This window comes from Neodiprion virginianus, chromosome 7 (genome assembly GCF_021901495.1).
Source record: "Neodiprion virginianus isolate iyNeoVirg1 chromosome 7, iyNeoVirg1.1, whole genome shotgun sequence".
In the NCBI taxonomy this organism is placed as follows: Eukaryota; Metazoa; Arthropoda; class Insecta; order Hymenoptera; family Diprionidae; genus Neodiprion; species Neodiprion virginianus.
Window position 1 is genome coordinate 21587314 of NC_060883.1, and position 23941 is coordinate 21611254.

The following is a 23941-nucleotide window of genomic DNA, read 5'->3' on the forward strand; positions in this document are numbered from 1 at the left end:
TTATCCTTGTAACAAATATGCGCATATACTTTTAGATTTGAAATAAAGTTTGTTTCTTTCTTTCTTTCACTTCTCTTTTCAATGACACTGCTCGAGTCTTAGCGCAGATTTTGAAATTGAATTTCACGCGACCTCTTTTGTTACGCCTTTTTCCCCGTTCTTTCGACACATTTTTGTTTAGACTGTGTATACCCGCCACGTGCATCATGTGTTTATAGTGTAAAGTCACTGTGTATGCCCGTGTATATATATACGTATGTATGCATGCATGCATGAGTGACTAGAAAACTAATCTCGTCTCGAAACGCTTATCTTTACAGAACGAGCGCGGAGCTAAAGTGGAGGATGAACTCGGAGAGTCGGACTGCTGTTGCTGTTGCTGTTGCTGATCGTGAAACTTGCGAATGACGTGCCGTGGATGAGGAATAATAATGGAGGCTGAGGCGGCGCAGGAAAGCGCCTCAGAACCGGCCAAACTCTGCCGTTGTGTTGATGCCGGTGAAAGAAGTGTGATCGATGATTGTCGTTGTCGTGATTATGACGAAAATTGTGGTGCTGTTAATCGGTTGGAAATTGTGGAAAATTGTGAAAGAAACGGAGAGAAACACTCGGAGGATATCGACCGAGGAAGAAGAGAAGAGATTTTATTCGGTCAGGCAAAGGATCGGAAGGTGGATTACTCGGGGTGCAAGGACACGGATCCTTATCGGGAACTCGAGTTGTACCTCGAAAAAGTGAACGTGAGTCTTATTTCTCAATATATTGTTGCAAGAGTTTTCGTCGAAGACTACGGTTTTACAACGAATCGCTTTTTTTTTTCTTTCTTTTTTTTTCCACTTCTTTATCCTCAACGACACCGAAGATGTTGACTTTCCAAAATATCGGCATATGTATAGAATTGAATTATGTATAGCTTGATGAAATTCGGAATCAACGATTTTTAGAAGAAGAAAAAAAGAAACTGCGATATGGCAATCTCATAATTTTTCTCACATTATCAGTGTACAGGAAATTTTCCACGCGAACCCTAACAGTTTTTTTTTTTTTTATTGTTTACAAAAAATTTATGCAATTACCCAACTCTCGAAACAGCGTCCTAAATTTTTTCAGATTTTTTATACAACTGGTTAATTATTTGTAGATTTTAAGAGTGATTTTGGAAATTAACTTTGTTAAGATTCTTAAAAAAATTCTCAATAACTGTATTTTCTTTTCCAAACATTTCAAGACCGGGCTGACACGAGGAGCTGATTTTTCTTCCAACTTTTATACCACCTTCAATCTTCTTGGCGAACCAAAATATTGTTCGAACCGTCTCTAAATTTCTGTTACAGTTATAAAAGTACTTTTCAAAATCACTTGAAATATTTATGAATAATTGAGCGGTTGAATAAAAAATCTGACAAGATTCAGGGCGCCGTTTAAGAGTTGGAACAATTTCAGAAATTTTTTTTTTAAACAAAATTAGAAATGGTGAGTCGATTAGACGTTAGATTTCTTCTTCACCTTGAATTCATTAAAATTCGAATAATGTTCTCGTTGCAAAACGTTTCGTCTTTTCTTATCCTCATTATATTTCGCGTCATATATTACAGGAATTTAATAACAATAATCGTAGGGTTGCAATTTTTCTTTTCTTTTTTCTTTATTTATTTCCATTTCCTATTTTTTTTTTATATTTTTTTATTTTACCCGTTCCGCTTCTGTAATTATAATTTTGACGAGGAAATTGATCGCGCGATATTTCTTAATAATCCACCAACAATAGTCGAGCATAGAATTTGCTGAGAGTTAGAAAACGTTTCCTATTCATGCAAATTGTCTCTCTGTAGACTTACGGCTTATATTATTTATCTACATTTTGCTGCTACCGCTACTGCAGCATATTATGCGACAACTTTTCTCCGTTAAATACCCAGACGATGTTTACCTGCACAGGTGCATATAAGATTGGTAAACATACGTGTATACGTACACCCACACACACACACTCACGCATGTATGAGGGATTCTCCGTCGACTCGGCCACTTTTTTTTCCGACCATCTCTGATCTGCCCCATAATTGGTTATATCAAAGTACTGGTAAAAGGTACACTATGTGAATTTTTTCCGATTTTTTAATTCATTATTTGAGAAATTGGCGTTTTTTTTTTTTTTTTCAAATTAATATATCTCGGAAACCTGCAAGTGAGCGAAAACAAATGACTCTGCACAAAAGTTGTAGTTTTTTTTTTGTTAGCTTTCGAGAGGAATTTTTGAAAAAAATTTCACGTTCCGGTGACGCTGATTTTTTTTTTACCAAAAAAGGAAGAAATTGATTTTTTTTTATTCAAAAAGGACCCATTTTTTTTTTTTTCTTTTACTGAAAAAATTACAGATTCTACCAACATGTGTGACAATGTCGCCGAAAAATCGCCAGAGCGGCACGGATCGAGGTTCTAGGTTAAAAAAAAAATAAAGCCACACAAATTAATTTTTTTATACCGGAACCTCGACCGAATTTTTTTTTCTTTTTCACCCCGTTTTCTTTCGTCAAATTTTTGTTCTCTTTCCTTCTTGGTTTAAAATTTTCGAAATCACCGCCGCCGCAGCTTCGTCTTGGATATTTTTCAATATTGTACATAACGTACACGCAGCATATATATATATATATATAATACCAACAGAGCTTAGCTTAGCGGGAGTTTCTCTACTGCAGGGGTTTTTACACTATAAATAAAAACGTCGCTGCTCGCAGCTCTAGAACTCACAGCATCGGTAGCGGCAGCAACAGCAACAGAGACTCTTCTGCGTAAAATATAAAACTGGATGTCGTTTATAACACATCACAGCGTGTGCGATGCGAAGGAGGAGAAGAACAGAAATAAGTTTTTTTTTTTTTTTTTTTTTTTTAGGCAGTAAAAATTTTAAGTGGCAGGTTTCAAGTTTACATTTATTAATAGAAGATTCTCATTACGTACGCTTTCTTTTTTTCTTTTTCTCTCCTCTTCGCTTCTCTTAATTCTTCGTTTCGTAGGTTGTGCAGTTTTCACTTGTGAGCAAAAACAAAAAAAAAAAAAAAAAAACATGAAAAACGATAAAAACACGAAGAGGAAAAACAAAATTACTGGACAATTAGATTCGTTAGACGCAAACGTTTTAATTATATGTGTTGTGTATATTATAATGCGTCTTATATACCTAATGATTATAACTTCGACTGGAAGAAAAAAATAAAATAAAAAATGGTGAAACGAGGTTGAGAAAAGAAATGTCGGAAAAAATTAAACCTTGGAGTTTTAGTAAACGAGAAGCTTATTAACGCTAATTGTTAAATAGCTTATGGTCGTCGTCGAGTTTGTTTGCCTCGCGCATTTTTCAATGCTTAATTATTATTTACACAAAGTTCACTCCTTTCTCTCTCTCTCTCTCTCTCTTCAGATTCACGGTATATTCATCAACGTACTTGAGAATCGACCGATAGAAGGAAAAAAAAAAGCGAGTAAAGGAAGAGAAATAAAAAAAAAAACGCCTCGTCGTGTTATTTCAAAGGATCTTTAACAAGATCTCGAATTATTATTTTCTTTTTGTCTTGTCGATTGCTTTTCATTTCTTTTTATTTAATTACTTGTCGATATTCTCTTCTCATTTCCGAATGTTTCGTAATTCCGCGACGATTAATAATTACGCGTACTATAATTAAAGCTGGTATCGGATACTGATTTAATTGTTAAACAATTGTTTAAATCCGCGAACCCGATTTCTACGAACATCTTTTTCTCCTGTTTCATCATTCTCTTCGCCCCTTCTTCCTTTTCTTTTTCGTCGTCTTTTTCCACAGCGCTAACTACGCATCAATTTATAACGTAAATCGCTGGACTCGATCATTCTCTCTAACCTTTAAATAATGATCATCTTACGCGCATAGATCAGAGTATTATAAAAGGTATTCTTCAGTCCCGATCCATCCATCCGTCAGGCGTCGAGCGATCCATTCTTTACAATTTTTCCTTTCTTCTTTTTTTACCACCTCCAACATTTTTACCCCCTCATCATCATCTTCAATTATTTTTAATATCGATATGTTCGTCGGTTATAATATTATATTCACGCTGCGCGATAAAGGGAAATATTTTTTCTTCTCTCTTTCTCTCTCCTTCTCTCTCTCTCGTTTCATTCTACGAAGAGACGAAAATAACTTTCTTGAATCGTTTTAACGCCATCTCTGCACAAAAACCAGACGATCATCAGACTCCTCGTATAATCGTCATCATTATCGTCATCGTCATATTTATGCTGTAATACGCGACAGTGATCTTTTTTCTTTTTTTTTTTTCTATCTTTGTCTTTCGATCTCTGACACATGAAGAGGGTACAATTTTATACTGAAAATTTCATTCTTCTATACCTTTATTATGATTAGTATTATTATTATTATTATTATAATGAAAAATGAAGTGAAAAAAGTATTGTAAAAATTTGAACTATCTATTTGAATTGAGAAAATTGTACTCAGGTTAATGAATGAGATTAATTCATTACGGGCTTGTCGATTTTACAGAATATTACAAACTCGTAACAGAATATTTATTGCAATGTCTACTTGACTTGAATGAATGTTGAGTGTTTGAAATAAATTTCTTCAAGCTGGGCAGTAAATTTTTTAACTCCATTTTTACTGTCATCAAACGTTTCGTTGCGTCGAAATTCAGCAAATAATAATGAATTAACTATAACTTTGGCGAATGAAAGAAAATTTTCTCAATTTAATTAAACCAGTGATCATTTTTGTTGTTTTTTTTTTTTTTTCTTCTTATTCCCGATAGTTGTAAGAAAAAAATTTCACGGATTCGAGTAAATTTAGATTTATTTAAAATTGAACGTTATTTTTTTTTTCAAATCTGGTGAATTTCGTTCTGATTAGCATCATTTATAATTTAAAATTTAGATATATATACACGTATTAAATAGGGACCGTATTATTTTCTTATAGATATACACATGATACAGTTCGCGTCATTTATATACCTGAGATAATATTTTTTTCCAACCGTCTGTTTACGCCGCGATGATCTTATTCCGTTTATGCGATACCCGGATCGTCGTTGACGCAGAAATTTATCATAGCGTAAAATTAATCATAGATTTGTACGAGAATCGTGAGTGTTCACATTTTATTTTTTTTTTTTTTTTTTTTTTTTTTTTTTTTACCCTCAAATCAATCCACGCCGCACGCTTGATTGCTAACGACGAGTTTATCGTGACAATGAATAATCATTGATACGCGATGTGAGCGAGCGAAAGGGATGAATGTTGAAAAAATTACGCCCTTTCTTCTTTTTCTTTTTTTGAGTTTTACATTTTTCCCCGTTTACTTTGGGTTTTACTTTACGTTGGTATACTTTAAAAAAAAAAAGAAAAAAACTCTGTCCATGGTTTTTTGGGGTCGTTGATTACGAATCGGAAATCAGATTTTGAAAATTCGGCATGTCGAAACGAATCAGCGACTCGAAAAACTCCCGCATCGAGTTTTTCAACCGTATTTGATAAAATTCGAAATTTTCGTCCATCATGTCGGATCCAACGTCTCGAATTTTCAATATCTGATTTAATATCCGTAATAAGCGACCCAAAAAAACCACAGAATTCAATCTTGATGTAAAACTTGTCTCGGCGCAATATCGTGCGATTCAAAGGTATAAGCAGAAGAGCGGAGCGGACAGATTTTTCAGAGAGATGAAACTGATGAGACAGGCACACGCCTCTTTTATGCCTCGCCTGCAGAAAGACGTAATTTGACTTCCAAATATCTTGGCTGACTGAGAATGGAAAGAGGGAGAGGGAAAGATTCTTTTTTTTTAATTTTTAAAAATTTTTTCTTATTCTCTTTTGTCTTATTCTCTTCGCTCGTTCTTTCCTTTTGTTTATACGTACGTGCATTGAGGTGGACGAGTATACACGTTAAAATCCACTTGAATATTTTAGAAGGTTCGAAAAAGTAATTTCTCTCCATCCGATAATTTTTCTTTCAAAATCCTCTTCTCGATTCTCATTTGTCATCGGATCGTCGCGTGACTTGTAATTCTAAAACAATAGCAATAACAATGTTCCCAAATAATGGTATCGCAATTGTTGTCACGTTCAATACGTGGATTCCTACAAAAGACAAAATTCAAGCTTTCCCGTATTTTCAATGTCGGTTTTTATTTCATAAGAGAATATGGATCAACGGTGGAATTTTTTTTTTTTTCTTAGGCAGCCTGACGATGGTGTGTTTTTTTGAGATAGATTAAAACAAAGTTTCTTCATTCGCACAAGGATAGATTCATTACTTTAATGTATTTTTTTCAAATTCTTTCCCCCTCTACTCTCCATGTTTTTTAATGCTACTCTTGTTCTTCTTCTTCTCTTCTCTATTTTTGGTTATTAATTTACGCGTTGTTTCGATTGACTCGACATTTCGTTCAAATATTCGGCAAAATGCCTGTTGCACAAACAATACATACAATATTGTAAAAACGACGATGAGAAGGCTATTTTAGCATACATGTGTACGTATATGGGACATTCCATGACATCTCGATCAAGATTCAAAGTCGATGTCTCGGATCAGCTTTGTCATTTTTTACCATGAAAGTATGTTTATCTTTTGAAGTTACGAAAGTTTCGTTACATTTCATAAGATTCCTTCCGAATTTCTCCAGATTTTCGAAACCAGAGGTTTTTCATTTCAATTTTTTAAAAAATTAAGACCGCGTTTTTATTATCATGCGACCTAGCTAAGAGAATGAAAAAAATCATTGCCGGTTACAGAGTTGCGATTCTACGTGTCGTCCGTACGTATAATTTTACACATGTGTAGATACACGTGTAGACACGTATGTACGCGAGGCACACCCAACCGGATGTGCGCCAGTCCTACACTTTGCCTCCTTCTCACCCACGCGCTGCCTCCACCTCCTCCACATTTTCGTTGAATATACCATACCTTCCTACCTGCCTATGCAATATCCACTAACGTCTATCGTATGTATGTTTGCGTGTACGACTTGATCGACGATTGCTTGAAAAGAAGGCAATTTAAATATAATATAGAACGATGTATTGAACTATTTGAAAATTAACCGCGCGTGCGTCAAAAAAATTAAATCTCACTGGTCAGCGAAATATTTCCGCAGCGATATTTTTTTCTGCGATGCGGGCGGGCCAACGTATTTTTTATTTTTTATTTATTTATTATTTTTTTTTTTTTATCTATTCTTTGTTCAATACTTTTTACGTATGATTTTTCTTTCATTCATCTGCTGGGTTAGCTTTAATTTATTTATCTCTCTCTCTCTCTCTCTCTCTCTCTCTCCATTCATCGTCATACGATTATTCAGCACTATAATAATAATCAGCCTAGTCAGATGTATCGTGTATCAGATATCCAATGTGTACCTTAAGAAAAAGAAAGTAACAAAAACAAACTTTACGCATTCGTGATGTAAAATAGAATGAACGTTGTTTCTATGTTGCGGTAAAATTTACTGCTGGGCTTCTATTTTTTCTTTTTTTTTCCTTAATCTTCTCTTTATTGCTCCCAGTTCATATTTTTTCACCGTTAATGTGATAAACAATATTTCTCACCCATTGATTGATTGAGAAAATAACGATAGAAGTAAATTATAAGGTTATTTCAATGATTTCCGTTTCAGGAGTGTCTGAAATGCAGTAAATTGTTACAAGGCAAAATTGATTCATTTTTCAAAAATTCGCTCGTTACAAAATTGATAAATATTGCCCTTCCCCCCCTCTTTATTCCCAAGATTTCGTTACGTTAATGTTACCAACTTCAGTCTCGTAATATTCGTTTACAACACGATAGAAAATTATATCGGTAAACTAGGGTTAGAAGTCAGTTTTATATTTCTAGTTATTTTTTTTTTTTTTATCAACTTCACCGTCGTTGATTTTATTTTCAATATTGCACCATCATTGATCATTATACATATATACCTGGATTACGTGTAGATCCTGACGTAGATCCTTGATGTAAGATCGTTGATGAAATATCGATCGTTTCATCGTCGGCCGTATAACAGGAGTTGTGTTTTATATTATACAATGCTAACGAGGCGTGCGACAGTGACTAATTAGACATACCGAGACAATGGCTTATTATCGCTAATTAACTCCTATTCGCTATTGAAGAGGTAATTGAAATTTCTCCCGGTCGTTTCACGAGCTGCATTTCATTATGCGCTTAACAGTGCATAATTATAAATAATACCTCTTGCGGTTTCCTTATGCCATTTTTATACTCGTTTCTTATTCAAAATTCAAATCTTGTCGCACTTTCATTTAAATAATGTTACAGAATTTGTTGACCTCGGAATTTACGAATGAAATAAATAAATACAAATACAATTAGTCTTTCTTGTTAAATCTAGACCAGATTGATGTTGGTAACGTTAATGTTAACGAAATATTGAAAGCTAAAATCATTGTTATGAAAATTTAGATTGTCTTGAAAAGTGTTTTAATTACGAAAATCTTATGACAGAAAAATTTTAGACAGTCCCAAAGTTACGAAATAATGATTTTTCCTAAAATTGAAACGAACTTTCAGTTTTAAATACACCATCGGTTTAAAATCAACGTGAAAAAATATACTCGCGATAAAATCCGAGGGAAAGTTCAGTTCCTGGCAATATTTTCACAGAGATCAGATTTTTCTCCCAACCCCGAAAATCTTGTAGTTTTTTCTTTCCTTTTTCCCCATTTTTCCTGTAAATTTCGTGTATATGGGTGAGTTTTTCTTGGCAAATAACAATTAACAGAGGTTTTTGGGTAACCGAGGTTTAACAACAAACTATTCAACGATAACATCGCAAGTTTGACGAAAAAAATCAATCCGCACGTGGTAAATAAATTGAAAATTGTAAGAATTAATAAGGCTTAAACTTACAATTATATTCCAATTGTCAAAAGAACGATTCGGTAATCAGATTTCATAATTTTTAACTAACTTGGTAATTATTTCTGGTGTATTTTTGTTTCTTCTCCTTAGAACTCTAATTTCTTAGTTTCACAATAATTCCCCCCCCCCCCCCCCCCCCTTTTTTTTCAAGTTTCTTTTTATATAATTACAGCGCGATAATTACCGTACATCTGACGTGTTTTAACCGAGTTAAAAATCAGCGATCTTGCCGTTAATTGATAAATTTGTAATCTTTCGTTGCCGAATTTTTTTTGTTTTTTTCTTGCAATGTTATATTGTTAATGATTTTACGTAAAAATTTTATCAATCCTGAATTCGCCTAAAGACACGTCGCTTAGCAAGAGGAACGAGTCCGGTTTAACCCACTCGCCGCCTTTCATTCTTTATTGTTAATATCTTTCAATTCGAAAGGTTTCAACAACCAACCAACCAATCTCACTACGTATTGTATAAGTATACGGAGGAGTATATATAAGCAGGCTTCGCAGCTTCGGCGGTTCGTTCGGTCACTCATTGTCAGTAAAGATGATGTTATATCATCGCTATGCCACGCATACCAACCCATTACATACGTCATATGTAATAACATGCATCATTCATTCCGCAACATGTGTGTAGGTACACATGATTCTTGTTACATCGACGAAACATTCAACGGTAAGAGAAAACTTTGACACTTTTCCAGCTAGTCGTTTACATAAATCAATCTACTTTTAAATGAGAAGAAAAAAACAAATATATACATAAATATATATATTCAAAACGTCTTTGTTTGAGCAAATAAAAACGTTCCGGAACGATTTTTTGATGTTTCGGACATGTTTCGGAAATTTAGTTAAATTTTATTCTTTTTTTTTTTTCTCTCTCTCTCCAAAATTTGCGTTCATCTAGCAATGCGAGAATAATAATTCTACAAAATGAATTGCTGCAATCGTATTCGTCAGAATATTTTATCCCTGTTTCGCATACTTGATTAATTATCTAATATACGGTATATTTCGAAAAAAAAAATCGTTTGCGAAACAAAAATCAAGATTGCACATACTTATAGAACAGGATATTGATTCGACGATGTTTAATTCCTTGCATATATCGTGGTGACATTATTTATCAATAAAAATAACATCACAGTAACAGTTTATCTATTTGGACAAGAGGAAGGGGGGGAAAAAAAAAACAACAACAAATTATATACACACGTGAATTTATTAGCGAACCTGCTGGTACGTGGAACAATGTATACATAAATTATTCCACGGTATAATAATTTTTTTTTTTTATCATCCGCTTTAAACATACGTCAGGTTAACTGCAAATTACACATATTTTTGTAATCTTCAAATATATCACGAATCAAGCTTTCCCCGGAGCTGTTGTACAGGTACAATAATGATGATGTTAATAATAATAAGAACAACAACAACAAGCCGATAGTTATTTATTCAGCGGTTTGCCCACCTGTTGCTGTCCCACCTTTACATACGTGCGTATATATGTATGCATGTTAGTCACGTACAACGTTCCACTTTCCTCTAGTCGACACAACTAAACGCGATGACGACGATGATGATGATGATAAAATAACGTATGTTTCGTAGTTGAATTTGATATTTGACACCCTGCTACGAATCCCATGAAAATCTGTACCTAAATATGCATAAACACATGCGTATATATACGTATATATATTATATGTTCATATTAATATTAATGATACGCGAGCTGCGGCTCATTTTGTCGTCTTTTTTACCATCAAGAGAGATTTTACGGTATAACCTATAATTGGTTTTGTACACAGATTTAATTTTAGAACCCTTCGTCCTCTTTTTCCTCAGGCTTTATTTTCACACAAGATATATATATACACACACACACACACAATATGCATCCATATATAAACATATACGTATATGGATGCATATCGTAATAACCTAGATAGGAAAATTATTACACATACACCGTGTACGTGTAATAGATATTTGTGAATGTTAAAAAGCGACGGGTAGGTAATAATATTGATTCAGTAAAATATGGTAGGTGTCTTGAAACGAAATGGAGGATCTTAGGCGTAAATATGTATCGTCGTATCGCGTATAATTCGTTCATTGGCGCGGTCTTTACGTCTGCATTTAAATACGAACGTAAATAATTAATCGATCGCACCTGCATGCGTGCATTTACTTATAAAACTCTACCCTGGCACACAAATTTTTAATTAACTGTTTCGACCGTAGCTTCTGAACCAAAAGCGTAAACGTGGGATAAATCGGATATAACATGAATTTGTATTTCGTAGATTCGGTTCGATTTTTCACACTTCTTTTCAAATCACTTGTTTCGTTTGTAGCTTCCGAACCGAAATCTTGTTCATTTGTTTTTTTTTTTTTTTTTTTTTTTTTTAGTTAAACAAGGCTTTAACGTCAATTTATTCTCGCACAAGCGTTAAATAGCAACAGTGATAAAGGGTACCGCGTCTTTTAAATTGGGACACCCTGTATATACATGTAAACCATAATTTGAAGGCGGCGGCGTGGGTGCGGAATATAATTGCACGTATTAGTTATTACGCCGAGTTAACAAATTGCAAGATTAATACGAAAGCCAGGTGCACCAGCTGCAGCAGGAAATGAGGAGGAGGAGGAGGAGGAGGAGGAGGCGTGATACGGTCTCTCAGATCTGACCGAGAGAAGAACACCCCTCTGGCAACCTTTCACTATCGTGTGCAATAAATGCACCGCTTTATTGCACTTCGTCGTCTCGTTGATCGCCGATGCAGTCTGTAACGCACTCTAAGATCCGTTATTGCAAATTCGGATCAGAAAAATGTGTGGGTTTTCGATGTCGGTGACGTTAGCGTTAACGATGTATATTTAGGAGAGATAGGTTTTTTTTTTTTTTTTTTTGTTTTTTGTTTTCTTGTTTGTTAATTTTCCAAATTCAGGACTGTCGGAAATTTATAAAAACGGCAACAAAGCATCGCGTGCCAATATTTTAAAAACCCAACTCTTTTAAAACCTTTATAAGATTGCAATGTATTGAAGTTTTTTTTTTTTTTTTTTTTTTTTTTTTTTTTTTTTTTTTTTCTCAACAACGTTCCTTTACGTTGAAGTTACTAACTTAAACCTCGTGAAAATATATCAATTTTTCTTTTTCTTCTTCGCACATTATACAGTTTTCATAATCACCTTATGGGTTTTTAATAATATTGTCAAGGTTGTTTTTCCTTTTTTTTCTCATTTCTTTCAATCTTCTATCTATCCACGTTTTAATTTCCTACACGCACTTATTTTATTACTATTATTATTATTATTATTATTATCGTCATGATCATTATCATTATCATTATTATTATACGAACGATCGGATTCGTCGTTTTGCCTGTTTTTCGTTTCCTTCTTCTCCCCTTCCTGTATTCCGAATCGATCGATTAATCAATCGTGCAATTTTGGCACAGTTTGAAGAACGCGGAAAAAAAGTAAAAAAAAAGTCAGAGTAACGTAATCGGGTAATTAGTATTTCAACATTTGCTCATTTCGGCGTCTCACATTCGGCAAAGCGAATCTGTAACACATTCCCAAAGGATATCTCTGAACGATCGAATTTGTCTCGTTCTGGACAATATTGCAATCTATATTAATTTTCAAGTGCGTCGTGATAACGAAAAAAAAAGCATTAGAAAAACGACGTTCTCGATATTATCGGGGCTTCTGTTTCTTTTTCTGTTTCTGTTTTTCAGTTTCTGTTCTTCTGCTTCTATTTTTCTACTTCTGTTTATCCGTTGTTGTTGATTCACCTGCTCCTGGCTGTACTTACGTATAATTTTGTTTGACGTGTCTGTGTATGTGTAACTCGAGCCAGTGTCGCTTTATTATACCTGTATAATCTATAATATATCGACTGCCCGCCTTCCTTGCCTGCCTTGAAGCAACGGCAACGCAACGCTGTAGAAAATCGTGCGGCAAATTGACCGATTAGAACTTGGTTGGCTAACTGTTATAACGGGCTACCAGCACAGCCGTGCAGCTCTATATATATATATATGTATACTTGCTTGAATTATAAAACTAAAGCTTAGACGATATCGATGCTCCGTTTGAAATACCTTGAATATCGTTGAAGAAATGTGGCAGATTTGTTGTAAATGAATACAGTCTTTTAAAATAAAATCAGACATCGTAAATTGGTGAAATGGAACGAATATAGTAAATTTTTTTTTAAACAATAACGTTTGAAGCGAGTTGAAACGCAGGAAGCGATATAATTAATTTTTTTGAAAGAGATTCGTACGTAGATTAGCAACGAATTTTTTTATCGCTCCAGTTGTGATTAGAGAAGAGACAGATTAAGGAAGTTGCCTTTTATTCGTTTGTTGAACTTCGATCTGACAAGATTTCGAGCTAATTTTCATTTCCGTATTGTTCCCGAAACGGTAATTAATTTTCTTTGAAAAAAAAAACAAAATTTGACAAACCTTCAACCTTCTTTCTTCTTTCTTTCAACAGAAAGTCATCTTCCTCTCAACTCAGGATACGTGTACATATATTTTGTAATAATTAACAGGTCAAAAGTTTCGATGAATTTACAATTTTTACGTACACACAGTTTCATTATAATGATAATTAATTGTGATAAATTGCAATGTTGCAATTACGATTTTGCTTTGAATTTTAAAGAACGTTTCGACGCTGCCGCTGCTGCTCAAGTATCGCCGATCATAGAAAAAACGTGAAAAAAAAATTACTAACAAATGCATAATACCTCGAGATGTTCTTCGGTTATGTGTAATTGCGATGACGTATCGCTGTAAATAACGCGCGAATATGCATATACTGTTTTACATGCATAGACAGATATTACATGTGTATGGTATATATGTATATGTATACACGTACGCACGTATGCTGCAAATGTTTCACGATGAATCCAAGGACAATTCCAGAAAGAAACAACACACTTGCACACACGGTGTGTGATATCCTTCTTTATGTAATGAAATGACGAATTATTGCGCAACAGCGGACACGCCAATCTCTCTTTCTCTTTCTCTCTTTATTATTCGTTCGTAAAATATGTAATACATCTGCGTTGCACGATACATTTTATTCTTATTTTCACATTACCGAACTTACTCACTTTCGAATGTTACAGTCGAATGTGTTTAAGGTAGTAGTCCGGTGTGACGACCGAAATTTAGACGTTTTTTCATGATTTTTTTTAAAAAAGTAAATAAAATGCTATCGTTTTAAAGTTTTTACATATTTTTATTGGTGTTTTGAAGTATATAAAAAAATTTTTTTAAAGTTAATTTTACAATAATTTGTTTAAAATTTTTGACGTCAATATGGAGTCCTCAAAGAAAAGATGAGTTGGTTCGGGGAAACACACAGCCTTCCAAAGTAATCTGAAATAAAAAATTCACAGAGATTATTATTCTGTAGACTTCATTTTAGGTCCCGAACCTTAAATATACATAAAAATAGAAAAACAAAAACAAAATGGCGGACTTGTGAAAAAAGTTCTCAAAATCTAATTTTTTTTCTTCATAAATTGTTTAAATAAAATAGTTTATAATTAAAAAATTAAATGTTTTAAGGCTTCGGCATCTAGATATGTGTGTCTAGAATAACGGGTTAAATTTTTAGCTAAATCGGTTGAATAGTTTTGAGTCAGTGATTCCCCGAACTTTCGAAAACATGGTTTTGAGAAAAACGCTTTTAAAGTTTTGACAACAGATTTTTTTCAATAAAATTATACTTACATTAATCAGCTATGCCTGGTGCATAGAGCAGTCCTTCCGTTTCCTCAAAGCTGTCATTTTCAGCAGCCTTTAGAGCTCTACGTAAAGTTCTGGCTTCTTTGGAGTTGGCTTTTTTAAGCACAATATTAGCAACAGATTTGACAGCGACGCTTTCATATACACGCTTTCATACACACTACGGCGCGCTCTCTTAATTTAGCTATAACTTTAAGAATAATTAAAATTTATGTCTGAAATTTTTATAGCATATTTTTAAGATGTTTTTCTTCCGAAAAATGTTAAAAAAAAAAAATCGATTTTTTGAACCCGTCACACCGGGCTACTACCTTAAATTACCGGCCGAAGAGACGAGAAAGTATTTTTTGAAAATTGGATTTTTAACACAGAGCTTATGACCGTATCATTTTTTTGTTTTTTTTTTTTTCTTATAAACAAATGCTGCCGCAATTATTTCACAAAGTCCGTAGACGTTGACGGAAAAAACGAGATAATTATTATTACTAAATTTAACGCTAATTATACATTCCTCAAAAAGGATGTTCTAGTCACTCCGGAATCACAATGATCAAATTTGAGTAACCAGTCGCTAGATTAATAAATAACGATTTGCGTACGTTATTTAAACTTTTCTACGTCTAAAATTGAATCCTAATATACTCGAATTAAATATTTTTCCACACGGTAAAATTATTCCGAGATCATACCTTACAATTCTCCACGTCTGAATGTTTTCCCGTGTTGACTAAATTTCGTAAAATAATTCTCAAACAATTCTGTTGCGATGTATAAATTATTCCAAGCATCCATCGACGCGAGCACAGAAGAAACATGAAACTTTTATGAAAATCGTAAATTTCAATCAAGAATGTTTGATTTTCAAAGAATTTAAACGGCGTACATAATTTATCGACGATACATTTCAACAATTCGACTTTTTTGTGATTCAAATTTTGAGTTCATGTACATTTATTTTTTTTTTTTTTTCAATTCTTTTTCATCGTACTAGGAATAAAGTGATACTTTTTTTTAATAAAATTTGACTCGTTGTATCTTTTTCAAGTTAATATTTTCGGAAATTGGTAGTAGAATCATCTTCGGAATGCTTTTGTTTCAACGTTTTATTTTCAAATTTTCTTACATATTTTCATTATCATTATTATCATCATTATTATTATTGTTGTTGTCGTTGTTGTTGTTGTTGTTGTTGTTGCTTACCTTACCGCGCGCAATGCGCACTTAAAATGCGTGCACGCGTCTCTTTAGGAATGCAACTTCCATTAGGCATCTCGTTTTTGTCGTCTCAGCCTCGAGACTTGTCGGAGAAATCTGTCGCGATCCTGCAGAGGCTCTACCTTCGCATGTTGTTGAAGAGAGATAGAGATGGAGAAGGAGAGAGAAATAAATGGTGGGTGAAAAGGGATGCTGGATGACCAGCAGACGATTTTAAAGACGCGCAGTCTCGACGGTCGACAACGAAGAGATATTATTATAAATCCGTAATATCCGAAATTGAACGCATTGGCGGAAGTTGCGATTGTCGGAAGTTGTAACGTAACGACGATTTTATCGATTTAAAGAAAACTTGAGGTCGGTATAAAATTTTTTTTTAACAATAACGCGTGATTGTAGTAATTGAATTTTTTTTTGTTTTTTTTTTTTTCCCCACCGTTCTTGATTCGGTACAGGTCGCTTAACTTGTCCGAATGATACAATCGATCGAAAGATATTCGCGAGCAATGACGATTGTTAGGAAAAAAAAAAAAAAAAAAAAGAAAACGAAGCAAAGATGCAAACGATTTGAAAGTTCCAACTATTTTTTCTTCTCCTTTTTCTTCCAACATTTTTGAATCCTGGAAAGTGGTTTTTTTTTTTTTTTTTTTTTTTTTTTTTTTTTTTTTTTTTTTTCACTCCCATTATCTTCCGTTTTGTACAGTTTTTAATTCGGTACCGTTCACTTGATTCATTTCAAGGATAACCAACCGAAATATAGTCGCGAATAACAACGATCGTTAGAAAAAGAAAATTATAAAAAATATGCAAATTATTGGAAACTTCAAACTTTTTTTTTTTTTTCTGCTTTTTCTCTTTTTCCTCCAACATTTTTGAATCCTTGAACGTTTTTTTTATTTTTATTTATTTATTTTTTTTTTATCTTTCTACTTTTCTTTCAACAAATTCGTTACCGTTCGCTGAAAATCCAAAATAATAATTGACGATAACAATGATATTAAATTATATGAAAAATTAAATCACGTTAAAAATGTCGAGCCGCGTAAAACTGCACATCGTTTTCTTATTACCTTTAGCTTTCTAATTATTTGACGATTCCGACTAGTTTTCTTTCCTCCTCTGTGTTCATTTATCGTCCATCGTTTACAGGCCGCCCACTTTTTCTTTCACCACTTATTTTATACCAGCGGTTGAGTCTCGGAATTTTATCGTCTCCCGTAAAGCGAACGAGATGGCGCGAGCTACCGGAAATTCGTTGCATTGCACGTTTCGAGCTTCGGCCTCTCTACTCGGTCGATATTCAAGGAAACTGCTACTTTTTTTCATTCATTTTTATGCCTACGCGTATCCCGTCGCGTAACAAGTCGAGAGACGATGAATGGAGTCGTAGAAACAAGGAGAGGGAGAAAAAGTCGAGATTCAGGATCGATTACATATCTCTTACTTGTGTGGTTGGAAGGAATTATTTTATAATAATATCAAATTATTTTTCTCCAGGTCCTTGTACAATTTATACCTTGAACGCAATTGTTATCATTGATTATTTTTCGTCCGTGGATAGTTATCGTTCATTCGTTTATTCGTTCATTCGTTCATTGCTGCCAGGCGAGTTTCTACCATTCATTGTCTTTGTGATAACGAGGCTCGATTTCCGTTCTTTTATTCGAGAGGTCGTTAGTCGTCGTTATATCACGCACTAATTGCGACATGACGAACAAAAAGAATATGAATAACAATAAGAATAAGACGAAGAAGAAGAAGAAAAAAACAAGACTGTATAAAATAATTGAGCTTTACCGAACCACCGAAATATTCATCATCAAAATTCGAACGAATTTAAACACGAGCATATAATTACGACAAAGTTTCGATTTGAAATCGCGTGTAATTTTTTCCAACACTTTGCTTTTCAACAATTCAAGACAAATTACAGAATCGAATCCTTATTTTCTCGTTGTTACGTTTTACCAACACTTTTCTCCCCCCTTCTCCGCTCGCGTATCGTCAATTAATTATACAACACGCGACTCGCGAATTGTTTTATCATTATCGTTCAGCTGCTGAAACGTGCGTTTTACATCGTCGTCTACTCGATGCTGCTGCTTCTGCTTCTGCCGCTGCGGATCTTCTTGCGAGAGTATAAAACCTTCCGGCGTGTGCAGTTCAGCCAGCAAACAAGCCAACTTACCGTATTAGGAAAGAGCCTCTCTGATCTCGTCGTCGTTGTCGTCGTTTCGCTTCTACGTATACTTGAATACTTGCGGCGTGTATAAAGTCGTACCGATAGAATGCTCAATGAGTTTTGCAGAGTTTCACTCGCGCAATTTTTGCTGGTGGTGGTGGGGGGATGAAAATTTATAAAAGTATCGAGAAATAGTTGCAGAATAACGGCGATAACGAATTTTTAAACAAGCGGATATTTCATTTGTATACAATATATTTCAGATTTTCAAATCGCGTTGATCGATGTGTTGGTTTTGAAAAATTGTAGCTACCCTTAAATCGATTCGGGAAAGTTTGAAAAAAGAAAAAAAAAGAAAAAAAACAAAAAGGTAGTGCCTTCGAGAGTGAAAACAATGGCATAAAAAATCTTTAGCCGAATCATTGAGGTCAAGGGTCGAACCCAGGTTGAGTTGGCATGGAATGGCCTATGTGGATAAATTCATGCATCGTGCTGCGGAGATTTTTATCGAAAATTTATCACCAAATTTTTAATGAGACAGCGAAACGACGTACTATAAATATATGAGTGTAACAATTTGAAGGCGAGACGGTGTAAAAAAGGGCACGGAATGAAGAAAAAACAAAAAAAAAAACATGAAATAAAAAATTCTCAATCTTCACATGCGAGACATTTCGTTGCATGCATGCATCGCCATTGCATATATATATATATATATATATATATATATATATATATGTTACGTATAATATATCTGCTTGAATTTTTTTCCGCGCCCATTGTTCCGGGGGCCGGTTTCTTTTTTCTTTCAACATGGCTGCATGTAGGGTTGGATAAGGTTTGGGTACGTAATACTTTACAATACCAACCGAATCTGAGATGATATATATTTATCGATCGTCGATTCCGATCCGATTTTCACGTACCGTAACCGTTTCGAAGTTGTTTTACTAAATGCGATCGCGATTCGAATCTCTCATGCACGAAGAAGAAGAAGAAGAAGAAGAACTGCGCGATCAATTGTTTTCTCCTCGTCGAGAAATTAAATTTACCGCATTTCTGCAACAGGGTATAACAAAAATCCTTCCCCAAAGAAAAAAAAAAAAAAAAGAAAACTAAAAACCGAATCAAAAACTGCAAAAATAAGAAGCCAAACGAAAATAACCAATGAAAAAAATTCGTCACTTTCGAAATTTAGTTTAAATTTAATTCAATTCAATGAAATTTTAATGTTTCGTCAATTTTTTTTGTGTTTTTTTTTTATTTTTTTTTTTTTTTTTATTTCAATTTTTTGTCATGGGTTTTTCTTTTTCTTTTTTTATGACAGATTATTTCTACACGAGTTATGTTAAGATCGATCACTATCGTATAGTGATTGTTATTATTATTATTATTATTATCGTTATAGTGGACGGTTGATATTTTTGGTAATATCCTGTAGAAGAAGAAAAAAGTAACAGCAATCAAGTATGTCAGTAGACTGAATGCATTAAAACCAAGTCTCGAAGTTGAACGATTGATAAATCGTATAGCTGCATAATATTCAATAAGCATAATTACGCGTAGTTACTGCAGAGATTTGAATCGCGATGATTCTGATCTTTTTAATATACTTTGAATAATACTGTCCGACAATGAGTTTCGAGGATTGATTCAAATGTCGCGTGGCTGATGATCGAGACTACTATTCTAATTGTCTATACATGTGTCATATATCATATATATATGTATGTATACACATATATATACACATGATATATTTCACCGAGTAAATATGTACTTAATGTTAATTTCAATCTAGACGATCAATCTGAGAATGATTAATGGTCGAAGATGACGCGTCAGCTCTATGAAATTTCATCAAATTACTTTATTGTATCCGTATCGCTGTCGTAACTGATCGCTGTCACATCACGCAAGTGTCGAAATTGATAATTAGATTACAATTCGAGTAATTTATTCTGAACGAAACTGCTGTGACGATCTTTCGATTGCATCTCTGGAGTAAAGAAATTGGATAATGCGAATTATGAATTTACCGTGTAAAAATAAGCTGTCGTGAAATAATTCGGGGGGGGGGGGCTCAAAAACAATCTAAAACAAGAACAGCTCGAGATAAAAATAACTCGGGGCGAAAATAACCCGAGACGAATGTGAATTGTGATAAAAATAGCTTACGAAGAGAATAACCCGAAATAAGAATAATAAAATAAATAAAAAAATAACCCAAGATAAAAATAACCAAGGACTAAAATAAATTGTGACAAAAATAACCCGAAACAAAAATAATCGTAAGAAAGGTAACCAAATAAAAATGTAACTCAGGACAAAAACAACCTCTGATAATAATAACTTATGACTGAAAATAACCCGGTACAAAAATTGTGTCAGCGAAAATAACCCGGATTCGAATAACTCGCGACAAAAGTAACCCATGGCAAAAAAATCGACTAAACCTTAGGTTACATTCTATTGAATGAAACAAATTTAAATTATATTTTGAAGGTGATATTTTTTCTATTGGTTATTTTTCTCTCGTTTACTATTTTTGGGTCAATTGGCCTCAGTGTCGTATATACATATTAGAAGAAACGCTGTTTTAGAAATCGTGTATAAAAAAAAAAAAAAAAAAAATTATACAAGTTATACAAATTTATACCAAAAATCTATATAAATTTATTTAAATTTCTAAAAATTCGTCCAACTGTAGATTCAATGTTGTAGACGTAGTACTGAAAAATAGGAAAAAATCAATCCGTCATTCGCGAATGCGCGGCTTCTAGGCAACGCAATAATCTTTGTCGTATATTTATCATACGCCTTTGAAGCAAGCGCATTTAGACAAATTGCATGAATATATTATTACATCCACACGCGTGATCCGCGATACGTTGTTTCTCCTAATCGGAATCTCTCTCTCTCTCTCTCTCTCTTTCTCTTTTTGTTGCTGAAAAAGAACGTTCAACAAACACACGGACAAACAAACAAACAGCAGGCGGATGACGCGGCGATCGAGATTCAGCTTCGGAAGATCTTGATCCAATTTGGAATCTCGCGATACTCTCTCGATTCGATCCATAATTGGCGTCTCGACAGCATTGGCTCGTTGCTTTATTCACGCCTTACCGTTTTCCCCCTCTTTAATTTCTCCTTGTTCCCTTCTCTTCTCTTCGCTTCTCTTTTTCCCATTTCAGTGCAGTTGCAACGCTACCGCTAAGGATTTTTTAACCACTTGATAATATCGGCCAATCTACGTCATTGCGCGTTACGTGGTCCGATGATCGTTGAACAGTGTGTATAAATTTATACGCAAACTTTGTTTATCCAAACCACGTGTCGTTTGTTGTTCTGCCGATTAATTATCTACCAACGTTTTCCGATTTTCAATTTGCCCCCGGCTAATTATTATTGATAACCGAACCTGACGCGGGACAATTTATTACGAATATACAGTGTTTTCGGCTCGGAAACATACTCGAGCTTTTCTACAATCAAGTCAACGCAAGGGAATTTAATTAACGGAGGTTGATATTGCCAATTATTAAACTGTTAGATATGGTGTACAATTTATTATATACATACATGGCATGGCTTGGACGCCTAATTATACGAGAAATAATAATTGACAGGGTCAAAGTTCGCGGGTTGAATTTAACATTGACGTGGAAAACGATGGTTTTCAACGAGGTTTAACTTGGCAACGTTGCCGTAACGAAACTTTTGGAAAGATTCGCTATTTTCTTTTTTTTACAATGATTTTTAGAAAACTAAGCTTGCAAAAATATACGCGCACGTTTAGTTTTATCACGAAATGACGATTTTTCTTCATCACGAATCGTTACGAAAACTTGTCTTAAAGATAATTGAACCGATGCGCGGGATTGATAATTTTGGAACCTTTTAATTGTTTCGAAATCTTTTTGAAATGATACGCTATGATTTTTTCGGAATACGAATACATTTTCAAATTTGCGACATCTTGTTGAAATTGCGAATAGAATTGCGATTACGGTGAAACTGTTGAAACGTTCAGATATTTAGGATGTTTTGTGTTTTACTTTACAACGTTTTGCCTTTTCTTTTAACGTGTTAATTTCTTCGCCTCCTCGGTCCACGGAAAAAGAAAAAAAAAAAAACAATCGATTACGATTTTCTACAACTGAATGTGAAAATGAATTTCGACAGTACGAAAATCATCGAAAAAAAAAAAAAAAACCCACAACAAGAAAAAACAGATTTTGTAATCGTTTGAATCTTACTTTTGTCCATGCACGACGCAATTTGTTGGGAAGAGAAGAAATAAAATACAAATAAATAATCATATCGAAGTACGCCGAAATCTGAATCGCTTCACGGTTTACATGAATATGGAAACTCGACGATTCAGCGAAAAGGATAAAGTTAAAAAACTATAAAATCTTCAATAATTTTGCAAAATTGTTATTGTAAAAAAAAATAAATCGGAACTGTTAAAAGCGTTCGAAAAAAATGAAATTTTTCTCATTGTAGATGCGGTAATTTCGGTGGATATACAGTCATTTTGTTGTTACAAACATTATCACTGTTGTCGTTACTATCATTATCATCGTCTGTTTCAAACCCAGCACAGAAATTAACCCTCGGTAAGACGAGGCGGCGAGTGTCAGAATTCTCTCGTGTCTACGGAGTTTTGAATGTGGTTGTAATGTGCACGGACGTTTTGGAATTGTCGTTACACCGAATGACCAGAGACTGGGTTGGGTAATTAATTATCCCCGTAGCTTCGTACTATAAAATACATACATCAACGTTTCTCTCTGACACACTCACTAATAATAATATATACACATGTATGTGTGTGTGTGTGTGTACGCACGTTTCACTTCACTCGCCTGAAACTTGGGCGAAAGGCTCGCCTTATTCACGTGTAGAGTAGCGTATGTACGTACGTACGTGTAGGTATGTTGTACCTTAATGTGGGCAGTCCAGGCACACCTTATCTTTATGATTTACGACGCGAAGTTGCCTGCTTGCAGCCAGTTTGATTGATTCCGTCAACTTTATATCCCACCGTTTGACGCAGGTATGTAACACCTAAAACCCGTCGAGGCGAAACTCGGTTTCAATATGGGATATGGTCGCTGGTTACAATTAGATATTTCAGATCGAACTTTGAACTCGATGAGAAAATGTTTATTTTAATACACATAAATTTGGTGAGATTTCTTCGTTGTTTGTAACAGCGTTACTTATCGTTCGTTACCAGTCGGAATGAATTTGAGGGACGGGAGATAAAAATTTGAGATTTTTTCGGGCTGGGTTGAAGTTCCCGATTCGAAAAGCTCCGAAAGTTGAAGCGAAGAGATCAAACTTTGGGGAAACGGGAAGTTTCGATTGGTCGGAAATCCGACGGCTCAAAGTTTCTATACGCGAGATTCTGATAATTCAAGTTACGGTACAACAATGTTCCGAAAAGTATAGTTTTAACAGAGTAAAATGCTTTTTGGCATTTTTTCCTTTCAGAACTTTGGCGTCTCGTCAAGGTTCGACTTTTTTTCTTCAAGTTTCTCCACGATAAAATTCGCAAAATTGCGCTTTCGAAACTTTTCAAATTCGGAATTTCAACATCGGCCCTATTTTTATTTATTTATTAATTTTTTTTTTTTTACACTTCAAATTATTACAGCGTTAATTCCCTTTCATCTAACACTGATTTTATTGTCATATTAATACTGTTATTTATTTATTACTATTACACGATCGTTGTGTCGTCGAGGAAAAATAATTCTCACGATTGTTTTACAACACGAGCATGTCTTGTATTTAATA

The 23941-nt window shown here is 34.2% G+C and overlaps 1 protein-coding gene across 5 annotated transcripts in view; it reads left to right on the forward strand.

Moving 5' to 3' along the window:
* Positions 1–23941, forward strand: part of LOC124308398 (uncharacterized) — a 142394-nt gene that overhangs the window by 13841 nt on the left and 104612 nt on the right. For all 5 annotated transcript variants that reach the window (XM_046771079.1, XM_046771083.1, XM_046771081.1 and 2 more), the window contains exon 3: positions 321–740. In XM_046771079.1, the coding sequence (XP_046627035.1) occupies positions 432–740 (309 nt within the window). In that variant the 5' untranslated portion in view covers positions 321–431. The remainder of the gene's footprint in view (positions 1–320; positions 741–23941) is intronic.